The sequence below is a fragment of the Apteryx mantelli genome, chromosome 15 (assembly GCF_036417845.1).
Source record: "Apteryx mantelli isolate bAptMan1 chromosome 15, bAptMan1.hap1, whole genome shotgun sequence".
Lineage (NCBI taxonomy): Eukaryota > Metazoa > Chordata > Aves > Apterygiformes > Apterygidae > Apteryx > Apteryx mantelli.
Genome location: NC_089992.1, coordinates 11,797,099 through 11,810,178, shown reverse-complemented (window position 1 = coordinate 11,810,178; position 13,080 = coordinate 11,797,099). Strand labels below are relative to the sequence as shown.

The following is a 13,080-nucleotide window of genomic DNA, read 5'->3' as shown; positions in this document are numbered from 1 at the left end:
GTTAGCAATTCACATACAAAGCTACTGTAGAATTTTAAGATCAATGTTTTTGAAGTGTCGAAAATTAACATACGTAACTCTGTCACATGCACATGTTTTATTTGTCAAAAAGTATGTCTTGTGGGTCAGCCTTGTTAAAAATCCCAAGAAATCTTTTAAGAAGCAATCAACTCTCATGGTAAGATTCCATATATGATAAGCAAATCATATAGTTTTGTTAATACTTTTAAGGATTCAATTCTGCAAGGACTACTCATCTGCTTAAAGTTAAGCATGTGCTTATTAGCATTTCTGAACTGGGCATGTGCTCAGTACCTTGAACAACATCAGGCCTTACACAAACGCATGCATTTTCAGAGAGGTTTTTTTTGCTGTGTTTCTCTATGCAGCTATTTTTGCTAATGATGTTAGGTCATAAGCAAGTAGCAGCATATAGAGAGACCTTCGTTCATGTGGTTTATGTTTCCGTTTGCAATTAGAACTATTTCTATGACTTTTGTGTGTGTTTATACTAAAAACAGTACATTTAGTGCCTTTCTCACAGATGAAATTAGCTGATTTTAGCCGGAAACACTTTATTTTGGGGTGTTTACTTTTGGATGTTTTGATTTAGAGAATTTTAATTTTCTTTTTAAACCTAATCAGTAACAAGAAAGCACCAGCTCATGCACATGCATGTTGCACCCTACACCGGGGACTTTCAAAGCAGGAAGAACTTCATGCTCGGACACTCTCCAGCTGAGCACTGAGGTGTAGTTCACAGCAGTGCTCAGAAGAGAGAATCCATGGTTTTATACCTCCAGCCAAAGGGGCAGGTCCAAAATAACAACATCTCTCAGTCAGTGTTTCTTGGCAAAAAGGAGCTGATGCAATCATCTCCTCCAGCACCCAGCCTCCCTGGTGTGGACTCCCTCCGTATATGCTAGAATTCGGGACAGCTCCATCCCCAAATGTCTTCCCAAGAAAACAAACCCAGAGCTGTTGGGCATGCTGTCTCACAAACAGATATTTGAGCCTCTGATGTTACTTCTAATGTTTTTAAAGAAACTTTGAATACATTCAAGGTGAATTTAATAACCTCCTGTTATCCAGAAAAGGCAAAGTACAGAAAAAAATAAAGATCTCACCTGCACTTGTATCTATTATGGTCAACTCATGTTAACAGAATGTTTTGCTTTAATACTTGACTTACATTAATACCTCACATTATTACACGTATGAAGCCAAATATGACGCTAACTTAGTTGCTTACAACCTCAAACCTTACTCCCAATACACATTCCAATAAATTTATTCTGTAAAAACAATACATTTTTTTGTTTTCTTTTTGTTTTCTTTTTTGTTTTTTTGTTGTGTTTTTTAAAGTTTTTTACAGTAAACTCGTCAACTACAAACCTTGAATACGCAAAAGATGTTCCAAGGACAAGCATAACAAGGATTGATAAAACCAGACTAAATATGTTTTCACAATAAAAGCTGGCATAAAAATAAATAAAAATCTCTATTATCACAATAGCAACAATAATGTACACAGAATAATGGATTTGGAATGCTTACTTACTAGTCTAGTTCTATTTCCAAAAGGAAAAAAAAGCCAGAATGACAGCATCCTTTTTTAAGCCTTTCATTATTTAAAATTGATGTTTTCTTTTGGTTTCCCATAGGGTTCTATATCACAGTAAGCTTAAAAATGGAAAGCATCCAAATGAATGATCTCAAATTGTGTTGGCATTGGAAAAAATCCTTGTATTAATCTAAAGAAACACAAAAAGACTTTCACTAACTCCACATATAGGAACTAAGTCAGATAGTGTACATTACATCATGATTTTGAGAAGTATTAAGAGTATAACTAGCTAGGTACTTCTAATAAGGAAAGGTATTTTATTACATTATTGAACTTTGCAATGATCTCAACTGAAGAGGTTTTTTTCTTTCATGTTGTAAACTGATTAAAAAATAAGAATGAATATAGGGAAATTTAAAATTATGTTTGTAGGTGGAAAATATTCTTGTAGCATTGCATGTAGGGGACTTGTTTCTATGATTTACTTATTTTTTAAAAATGCTGATTTAGAATGATTTAATTTGGAGTTATACCTTTTCTATTTAGAAAAGGAATCTAAAACATGTTCAAGTATGCAATATCTTCATAAACCTCAGCCACTGGTAAAGGGCAACTTCATGCAACCAAATAATATGAAAATCAAAAAGTAACCCTTAGAAAAAAGGGTAAAATGTCATTTCTGCAAACACAACAGATAGGAATGTGAATAATGTGCATACAAACTGGGATGCTGATGATGATACTAATGAACAGATGTGGTGACTCATATCAAATCCAAGAATATTAGACAACCAAACATGTAACCTTCTTGTGTTTTCCCTTAATATTCAGCAGTCATTATGTTGGTTAAGTCTGAAAAAGAGAAAAAAAAGAGAACCATATTTAACGTAAGAAAAAGCATGCTGCAGCAAACTTCCTACACTTCAAAGTCCCAGGTACAGTAACTACGTGGTCTGTTTGAGCAGAAATTTTTTTTCTAGAGAAAACTGCTTATGTTACATCGACTAAACATATCACTACAAAATATTGAAGAACAGAGTTTAAAAGTAAACATTTAGGGCTTTATTCAAATAAGCAGCTTCAGTCGTGCATGTGGATTGGTTTTTGTTTTCCCCAGTCATTTAATTAAGCATCTTGTAGTATACTTCAAACACAACCAAATTCTGAATTTTTGCATTACAATGCATCATTGATAAGTTTAATGCAAGAGGTTAGAAGGTCACTGTTGTATTCCCTAACACCTTGTGAGGAGCAGACTGTTCTGTTCAAACAAGTGAACACTTAATAAGCATGAAGACAGATACACAGTTTTCACAGCTAACATATCTGTATGTTACTTCTGGTGAGGACACCGTTTGGCTTGGCGTTCTCTGTAAGGTGATGACAGGAAGGGAAGAAACTCCCACTTTGTGACTGATTCAAGGTCAGCTCTTGCTTCCATTGGCATTAATGGGAAGAGGATCAGACTGTCCTCATGATCATGGCAAGTGTCTCCAAGTCTCCTTTTCTTCATATTAGAGATAGCAAAACTCACTCAGTCATAGGGATACATTATTGTGCAACAACATGAAGACCTGGATTGCTCCATGACTACCTAGCACTGGGCAAGACTTCCCTTCGCCTCTGCAACGAACTCGGAGTGCGAACGCTTACCACCCACACCCTGACAGACGGAAAGAAACACAACACACGGCCAGTATGAAGGAGTTAATGTATTTGGTGCGATCAACCAGGGAAAAAAAACAACATCAAGGAATAAGAGAGGGGGGTACAGGGTAAATCCACTGGGGATGATGGGATTTTCATTTTAAGCAGAATCTGGAAGAGAGTATGAAAAAGAAGACATTTTAACATCCCTGCACTAGCAGTTTCCTGCCTAAGCTCTCTCCCTCGCTGGGTCACCGTATCCGACTGTGCAAGATGCCCCGGCTAGAGGGGACGACGCCTCTCTGTCCCAGGGGGCAACCACGCACCGGTGCCCACTCAGGGCTCCGGGCCCTCTATTGAGCTGCTGCGAGCGGCTTGCTCGGAGCAGCTCTCCTGCTGTGCGAGCAGGCCATAATGGACACCGCTGCTTTCCGTGTGGGAGGTCCCGGCACATCCTGCCTGACGACACTGGAGAAGGGGTTATTGCAAAACGCCCATGCATGCAGTAACGGCCTGCAGGAGCGTGCCCTGGGCCCTCGCACCCCGAGCCTCGGGGCGCCAGCTGCAACGGGGCCTTGCTCGCCCGGGGCACCCACTGCCACTGCTCTCGCTCCTGTCCAAGAGTCGGTGAGATTATACTTACAGATGCTTTGGAGATGTGGCTTGGAGGGGTTCGCTGCCATTTCTCTTCCCTTCAGAGGGAGGTGTAGGCATCCGTTAAAACAATTACAAAATGATTAGTCAATCAAATCATGCCTTCTACTAAAGTTCTTAACGACAGCTGCCACCCAGCATTAAGGCAGGATGGTGCTGAAACAGTCAGTCCCTACAGTGTCACTCTCAGATCTAGTAGAGAAAGGTGTCCTTTCGGAGTACTAAAGCTTTGCTCTGATTAACACCACCACACCGCTGGGATAAGGTCGGGGACTGGGCAGGCACCGTCCTCATGTGGGTGCTGGGAATATCCGTAATTCCACTCCCCGCTGTCTCACAGCTACGTCTGTTGGGCCGCAGCACAGCCCCGGAGGGAGAGCAAAGGGCAAAGTACGCAAGTCATCTCGAACGCTCGCACAGGTCTCCAGCACCGTCTTCCATCCTGACCCAGGCTCTGTCTCCGCGGCGTGCTCCCAAGCGCGCAGCAGGCAGCGGGTCTCTTCTCCCCAGGTCCGCATGGCCCCGGGGGCCGGCTGGCCGCGCCGGGCAGCACCCTGCGCCACCGAGGCGCCTCGCCTGCCCGCGCTGCCGGGCTCCCGCGGCGGCCGCTGAGCCGGGACGCAGCACGGCTGAGCAGCTTCCAGGGTCTCCGCGATTTCACCTCTCCTCAGATTAACTCGCAGCACTTTTGTTTGAACAAGTCAGTCAGCTTCACTGTAAGATACGCTGCAACGCGTGCTGTGCTGACCAACTCGGCCGCACGCAGAAGAACCAGCACAGAGTCTGGCTGATGGGAGGGAAAAACGTCAGTCATCAGGACAACTGAACACAAAGCTACAATAGAAGGGCGGAGAATACAGGAGCATAAATAAAACTAAACCCCCAAACTGCCTTGTTTTTTTCTGGCACTGAAAATTCTGTCCTCAAAAGTGTCCAGCAAGTGACTTTGCCATCCTGTGCTTTTACTCCTATTGCATGGGCAGAAGGATAATTATTTACTTGCTCTGTACTCTTGCTATTCAGTGCTGGTTTGAGGTTACGCTGGTTACAGGTTTCAATACAGACAGAGATGCAAAGGGTGTATTTCATTTATACGAGCTGCTTTCATCTCTACTTGTATTCAGCCATTTTCTTAAGTTATGTCCCATTGCCTTATTTAGGAGCGCTGTTCTCCTGAGCTATTTGAAGACAGCACGCAACACACCTCTTTAGACTTGTGCGCATGCTGTGGTTGAGAGTATGCTCATATTTGATTTTTAACATAGAAATTTACACTGTGCAATAGTTAAACACATGTTTACAAATGTTACCTTGTTTGGAAGGATGTATTTTAACTTACTTCAAATTCCTGAAAAAGATTTCAGACAGAAATATATTCCATTTTACTTTTCTGGCAAAATGCCCACACAATGCTTTTATATTGAATAGAGCCCTAAATGCCATGCTTTTAATGCTGATAAAATCCCAAACCTGTTACGCAGTTTAACCAGTGTTATTCTTGAGAAGCAAAGAAGGAAGCGTGAGAGTGCCAAACGCCTCAGAGCCACAGCAGGGGAACACAGGGAACCTGTATTTCTCTGGCATGGTTTGGCCATGACACGGTAGTGCAGTGTTTTAGATGGGAGCAATGTCTTTCTCTCACAGCAGTCCTGGAATTGTTGCTACCCCACCAGAACATCACAACAAAAAATTTGTCTTGGACACAGGCTGTTTTAAATATGTTCTCCCAATTGCAATAGTATCAGATGGCAGTAATTTTGGACCAGATTTTGATCCCCTTATTCATGCTGGCAAGCAGTTGCCTCCACAAATAGATCCACTGATTCCCATGTTAGTAACTGATTGTCAGTGTGAGTAAAAAGATCACAGTCCTTTACCCCACTTTAATATTCTAGCTGTACCAGGAGCAAAACCCTGTACTTCATTTCCCAGAAAACTATTATTTTTCAAAGACTCAGTAAAATCATTCACCTCCTGAAAGACAACCACGTGCATCGTTACACAAAGGAAGGCAGGCTTACACAAACAGAGCGCCTAGCTTACCAAGACTACGTCTGGCCTGCAAATAAAATAATGAATATTGAATGAAAACCTGGCCACATAGCCGCACTGACCTTAACATTCAAATACTGCGTAACAGGCTGCAGATACAGTCAGTTTTAAAATGTCATTATATAGGTATCCAGAGCAGTAAAAGTAAAAAACAATTTAGGTGTTCAGTTATAAGGTTTCAGAGTTATGGCAGCCAAGAACTAAACACACAAGTCACAGGAGGTTTAAATGTGGAATGTAAATCTGCTGCCATGGATTCACTGATTTATGAGCTAATTTTGTACCATAAAAAGTAAACAACACAGAGACATAAATACCTTTCTACAGGAATATTCTGTTTATGGGTACTTGAGGAAGCCATAACAATTTAGTATCTAAGAGCAGAGGACTCTTGTCATTGGGGGGTTGTGACTCTGGATTTGAGCAAGCTCAGGGATAGGCTGCCTTAGCTAATATATGATTACTTAGTTAATATAAGATAATAAAACCCTGAGGTTCAGGCTTTGCATCTTTCTGGGGAGAGAATCAGCCAAACAACAGCAGTGAGGGAAGGAGTCTGAGAAACAGGTAGCGCCAGGATGGAATTATAAATGGTGGCTGAGCCAGAGAAGGCTAATGTCTCACCTGCTGAGACTCTCTGTAGTCCTCAGAAATGGGAGAGACACTAAGGGATAGAGATGCGAAAAGAAAGCAGCTTTGTCAACCCCAGGAATAAAAAAAAATCATGAGTCAAGCCCTTGAACAGCATGAAATTGGCTGAAAACAATCATCAGAGCTTTGGAAGTACTTTTATTTGCTCTGGGTTTTGAGTCTTCTTCTGGCTCCTACCACCTGGAGGTTAGAAATTTCATTAAAGATATAGATGAAGACGCTCCTGTAATCATTTGACTCCAGCAGTTAACCCTTCAAGAAAGTCCCCATAATGCTGAGGGTGAAAGTATGATTAAGTGGCAAAGTTCCCTCCCATTTGAAGATGGGAGACATGTCTTCAGCCTGTAGTCCAGGCATTATAATACATAATTATTAACTCATTATAATTAAGAGAAAAGCTGCTTGTGTCCTTTGGGTAACTGCTGCCTGGGAAGTGCAGAGCACAGGAGCTCTGGCTCTCCAGGGGTCTCAGTCCTTGGGCAGCGCTGCAGCCAAGGTCAGCCGAGCGTGCTGGCCGCCTACCCATCCCTCTGGTTTCCATGGCCTTTCATGGCTTACACTATTAGACATCTTTTAAACGGCCAGAACCGTGGCAAACCAGTAGAATGAAACATCTCTACCCTTGAGATCAAGGCTCTGAACTGTTGTTTTTATTGACTCTTAACCTTCATGGCACTTTTCTACAAGTTATTTTGAAACTATCGCTTTTCTGGTGTCAGTCTCATGCAGTTCCCGCTGACATTTTGGGGACAGAGGGAGTGGGTACGCACCCAAGCGCTCACTTTTGTATGCTCTTGGCGCCATCTTATGGCCAGATAAACCTCCTGAGCTCGGCTGTCCTCTCGCAAGGACAAAGCAATCTAACTCTTTGGCAGCGTATGCAGCTCCCATGCAGCACAGGGGTGGAGGAAGCCCATTTTCTTCAAATTGGGCATTACCACTCCAACGCTCTTCTCACAAGTTAAAAGACTTTAAAGAGACTATAATTTCATCTGTATTTTTTAACAGAGCTGGACGTGGTTCTGAGTTCTCATGTGTGAATGTGAAGACTATATCCGAACTCTCCAGGCATGCACCAGCCTTTTCCTGTGTTCCTTTCAACAGATCAGAAATCCAAGCACATGGGCTGGCGGGGGCTCAGTGTGCTCTGGAGACCCTCAGGCTGACAGAACATGGCCCCAGAATAGCCTGTGATTACCCCAGAAAGCAAATCTAGACACAGCCTATGTGACTGGCTGTTTAACACAAAGCAAACAAGCAAAAAAAAATCAGATTACTGCTTTCCTAAGTGCGTTGTGTCTGATAAAGGCAGACCTTCTAAAAAGATATTTAATCTGGCTTTGAGAACACCAAGAGATGGAGGGTCCCCTCCTGCTCCTAAAAGAGAACTTTACTACTGACAAATTCTAAAAAGAAATGCTGAAGAGGATTTAAATGTGAAGTGCTGATTTTTCAGGAGAAATGGGCAAGTTAAAATATTTGTATCAGGATACAAATTTCTCCAAACTTTCCGTGCTTTGATCTTAAGTTGCTCTTAAAACCATCTCTCCCTGTCCCTGTTACTAAAGCTTTGCCTTTTCTATAATATTAAAAGCATCCAAGATCTAGTTAAAGACTTGCCATTCATGTTTGAAGTCTGCTGGGGCTGAAGGAGTCAGAGCAGAGCACAGCCAGCTCCTCAGATGGGTATGGCAATGTCTACAGTGAATATTTCTGTGGAGTTGGTACTGACAGGAAGGACACAGCAATTGGTGACCATATTCCAGCACTGAGGCTGAAATATCGGCAATCCTGAAAATGCTGCAGAGCAGCATGAAGTTCCAGCATGCTGGACTCTACTTCCCAATAGTTACAAGCATGTCATACACAGCAGGAAGAGCTATATGAATGTCACCACCATACAGCCAACACAGTATGGGACTTTTCAGCCACTTAATCTGTGACTGTTCAAACTCGGTAAACACTACCTTACATGGAGAACGCGCCTGAGCTTCATAGACACATCCCCTCTAACTGCTACAAAAAAGGAATCAAAGCAGGCCCTCCTGAACCTCAGGTGGACCTTACAGTCAGGTTTCTCACACTGATACCTATTTGAGAGCATGAAAGTGTCACAGGGCTCACTAGCCAGAACGTGATCCACACATACACTATGCACTTGCAACAGTCATTAGCCCCAGACCCCCAAATTACGCTGGTGAGGTGCTGGGAAGGAATAGCTGGGTGCAGTCATTGCATCAGCCTCTGGCTCAGGCCTGGTGCTTGTTCAGAGTGAATGGAAGAGGGCAAGGGTATGTTATCTTCCTGACCCCAGGAGCCACACACGGAAGTCTTTACAAGGCAAAGACACATAAAACGCATACTCTCTATCTCAGAGAGAGACATGGGGAAAGAGAGCTTTGGGAGGAGTCTTTAAGTGGGAGACAACAGCAGCTCCCCAAAGGCTGTATTTTGTGAGAAAGGGTTGAGGCTGAGCATGCAACTGGGTGCTAAAGCCCCTCTGCAATGTCAGATGAGAGCCTGTGCTGGCTGGTTTCCTCCCACACCTGGGGATTCATGTCACTCAGCAGCTCCTGCGAAGCCCAGCCTGGCTGCCCATCACGTGGCAGGGCCGTGGCATGGGAACCCTGCCAGAACTGGTTCTGAGCCACGAACAGAGTAAGAGCTGTAAGTGCTGGAGCACTGAGGCTTGTTCTGCTCCAAAGGCACAAAAATAGTACCAGTTGTTAAAGGTGGCTGACGATTAACCAATTCCCACGCCAACTGCGTGGCTTAGCAGCCTTCCTTTTTGGTGTTGTGGTAACAATGAAATAATACTGACATGAACACACAACTGGCATGAACATAGATGGAGGTTATTTCCTATATCAAGCTGCTCTGGAGTAGACTGTGTATCTCCTCCTTGGAAGAGCATATGCCAAGGCAGGATCTGCCCAACAACATGCAGTATGCAGATTCTGACTTTCCTGTAATGCACATTTACACAAATCCTCATGAACTCCAAACAAGTCAGTAAGATCGCACAGATTTAAAACAAGTGTGAAAGAATAAGCAGGCTCCCACTGTTTAGTGAGCCAAAATGCATTATGCAAATGGTCTGATTCTGCTCTCGCATCAATTTTGCAACATTCCAGTTCATGGTTTTCAGTGAACTTACTCTCAGCTGACATCCATGCAAGTGTCAGAACAAAAATAATGCTTATTGCATCTGTTCTCGTTCAGTCTCTAGAGCAAAAGTTGTACCACTGCAGCGACCAGTCCCATGTTTCTGTTCCAGACACATCATTCTGAGAACTTAAATGGAATGTAAAATGGTCTGTACATGGTATGTGCAGGTCACTGCAATGCAGTGCCTTTCACCCCTAAGTCCAAAGCCCTGTGGTAACAAACTGCACATGAAGTGAATTATATTAACGGAAGATTACCCCTTCACTGGTTTTCTGCAAATCTGAAGAAGTGTTTCTTGTGTCATTGCCTGCGTCTCCAGCATCAGAGCTGCTCTTATTTTCTTCCTCTTTGCAGTCCTTATCATCTTCATCTCCAGGAGATTTTCGTGACTGCTTGGAAGATTTCTAAAAAGATCAACAACAAAGTTAAAAAATAAAAACTGCGCTTCAGGCATAGAACAACATTTTTGTAATGTATGTGCAGAGCTGTCTGATCATGTGGTTTCTTGTTCAAGATGAATGCTGGGGAGGGTATGTGGGGTGTAAAACATTTTTCAGGTGAAGTAGTTGGAGTTACTGCCATCAGTGAAGCGAAAGGAGAAATTCTGGGTTCAACACAGGTTGGCAGCATAGTCGACTGTGAGGCAGACACAGTAATAGGAGATGGGTATTAGCATTGGGTCACCTGTAGGTTTTGTTAGTTAATGAAACAGATGGTGCCAGCTTGACAAAAGTTTTGATTAAACACAGAGATGTAAAATGAGAATAATATTAACAGAGCTGCTTTCCATACTTTTTTTAGTGCTGTCAGCTTTAATATATTAACATTAAAGCCATGTGGAATCAATACATCTTTCCTGTTCCCTTTATGTTATGCAATTCTACAGTACAAAAGGATCAATTGTGGCATTAAGCCACCATCTTCCTAATCCTCTGTTTGCCCAGAGTCTTCTGGAAAGAAGATGGTAGATCAGACCTGAATTTCTAATGTAAAACATACAAAGGGGCTGAAATTACTTCATACATTTTGTTCAGTGGATGTACCATGAAAATTCCCGCTCTCCCCAAATTAAGCCCAGATCAAACTGGTTTACTAGTTTCTTTTTGTTTCATTTAGTTTCATTTAGTTTTCACTTTCAGTAGAATAACATGAATGCGAACAAACGTGACTCTGCCACACCTTGCAGAATTTAGCAAAGGGATGCAATGGAAGCAAAGGACAGACTTGGAGGCACACACAGAACTGGAGGAAATGGCTATAGTGTTCTCCCTTTCACCCTGGTGACAAGGGAGGAGCGGATCTGAACCAACTGTTGTCACTACATAGGTAATTATGCTGACCAGCTGTTATGAGGCAGGCTGAGGCATATTACTCTTAACTTTCTCATTTTTGCTGTTACTTCAATATTCACTGGGAGGTAGGTACTAGAATGCAGGTGCTTTATCTCCTAATTGAGTATCCCACTCCCTGCTTACAGAATTAGTTCTTCCTCCCTTCATCTCTGGATACAGTATTGAAGTATTTTACATACAGCTACAACAGGAGCAATAGAGCACACATGATCCTCCCGTATCCTTTACCATGGCGCATGGAGCACTCACACTGGAGATGGGAGAGGAAAGCTGGAGTTCTCCCACACAGGCAACAGACTTGAACTCGCGTCTCCCAGAAGGCATACTCCTAAAGCATTTTTCTTGCTTTTCAAGTGGAAATACCTATATAAAGTGATCAAACCTCTCAATGCTTTCCTCCAAAATATGAGCTCCTCTGGCTAACTTTGCAAAGATTTTCCTTCCAGGCTCTCTGAACTGTTTCCTATACTTCTACCTCCTCAAAGTGTGGGCACCACAACTGGGCACAGTATTTCACCTGCTGTCTACCATAGCCAGATCACTTCCCGGGGCCTGTTTGAATGCCATCATTATGGTATTGGAATCAAATGCTATAGAAGAAAAGACAGATTGCTGTGAGCTGCACAGCGTCTTGATTATAAACGCACATGAGTAACAAAGGAAAAGCTCAGAGATAACCTTCGAAGTGTAGGATTTTTTTCGTTTTGAGCCTGCTTTTTCATTCTTTCTTTTGCCTTTTCCATCCTCTTCTACCCGATCACCTTCCTCCTCACTGCTGGCATCTGCTGTATTTCCTCCTTCTCCCTCAGTTTCTGATGAGCTCTGTTGCTGAATTGCCTTTAAAATAAAATAACAACAACAATAACAACAGTATCACTATAATCTATTAATTAGTTTTTGTTCTGCACTGAACACAAAAATACTGATAACAGACAGCTTACACTTTAATCATTTTAGTCAGGAAGAGCTCAGGTTATTCTTACAATTATCAAGAAGGACTGCAGAGGCAATTTTTGCAGTCACCACTTGAAAGGAGTTATCAGATGCAGATTCTGGGATAGCATGTTCTCAAGGATTTTCACAGAAACAGAAGATCTGATAACAAAAGTGCATTTGCTGGAGAACTAAGGATTGTTCAGTGCAGAGACCTGGCATGGTCTAATTTGGGCAAAACTATGGAAACTTTAAGTCTTTGGCTGCATACAGGCAAGACTCAACTCAGTAGAAAAAGATGGCTGTTACAAAATCCCCCAAAGGGCACGATCTCTGTGACAGCAAAAAGCAAATACTGACCAGAAGGCCAAGAGCTCTCTGACAGTCTGTCTCCCACAGCCTATACACTAGATTTTTTTTAAATCCCCAAGTGTACACAAAACATCTGCAGGGCTGAAAATATGAAACAGGAGCAGAGAGGAGCAGCAGCTTGTCTGCAGGTGGTCCATATCACTGGTTCGTAAGGTTTTGTGCTAATAATGTAATAGGTGTTCTTTATCTTTTGGAGGTGATTTCTGTCTTCAAAGGACCATATTTTTTTAATGAGAAAAGTTCTTTAGCTTCATGAGGCCCACCAACTACTTTTCTTCTCCCCAGTTTGACTGGCTTTTTGTTCCTGACGTCCAACAGGGAGAGCTGTTGTACAGCAGCTACTATTGCTTACTAGCAGCTTAAACCTCCACCTTCTCACCCCTCACAATTTCAGCAGTGGTGTCCTATGTGTTATACATTACCGATGTAAAAATCAAAAGTGCAGTGACCTTAAGGTCTGTGTAAAATACACTGAATTTGATGTAAAAATAAACAACAGAAAGAAGAAGTCACAAATTATTCATGTTTATACTGGAGTAAATAAAACCTTCCATTTTTAATTCAGCTAAATCTGCTGCAGAATTTTCCACTTCAGCACCCCAGAATATCACAGAAAGCAAAGGGCTCTGCAGTATGATTAAAGTTCAATTTGTCACAGAGTGCAAGACCACATTTTTCTTTATA

The 13,080-nt window shown here is 42.4% G+C and overlaps 1 protein-coding gene and 1 long non-coding RNA gene across 2 annotated transcripts in view; both read right to left on the bottom strand.

Annotated features, from left to right (window-relative positions):
* Positions 1–82: 82 nt before the first annotated feature.
* Positions 83–13,080, bottom strand: part of HDGFL3 (HDGF like 3) — a 40,541-nt gene continuing 27,543 nt past the window's right edge. The window contains exons 4-6 of the mRNA XM_067305899.1: positions 11,770–11,928; positions 9,997–10,143; positions 83–2,419 (exon numbers count right to left, since the gene is read on the bottom strand). Coding sequence (XP_067162000.1) covers positions 2,414–2,419; positions 9,997–10,143; positions 11,770–11,928 — 312 coding nt within the window. The 3' untranslated portion in view covers positions 83–2,413. The remainder of the gene's footprint in view (positions 2,420–9,996; positions 10,144–11,769; positions 11,929–13,080) is intronic.
* On the bottom strand, positions 3,265–6,918 carry LOC106496469 (uncharacterized). The gene is made up of 2 exons (XR_001294613.2): positions 3,858–6,918; positions 3,265–3,385 (listed from the first exon to the last, which is right to left on the bottom strand). It is a non-coding gene; the product is annotated as an uncharacterized lncRNA (long non-coding RNA).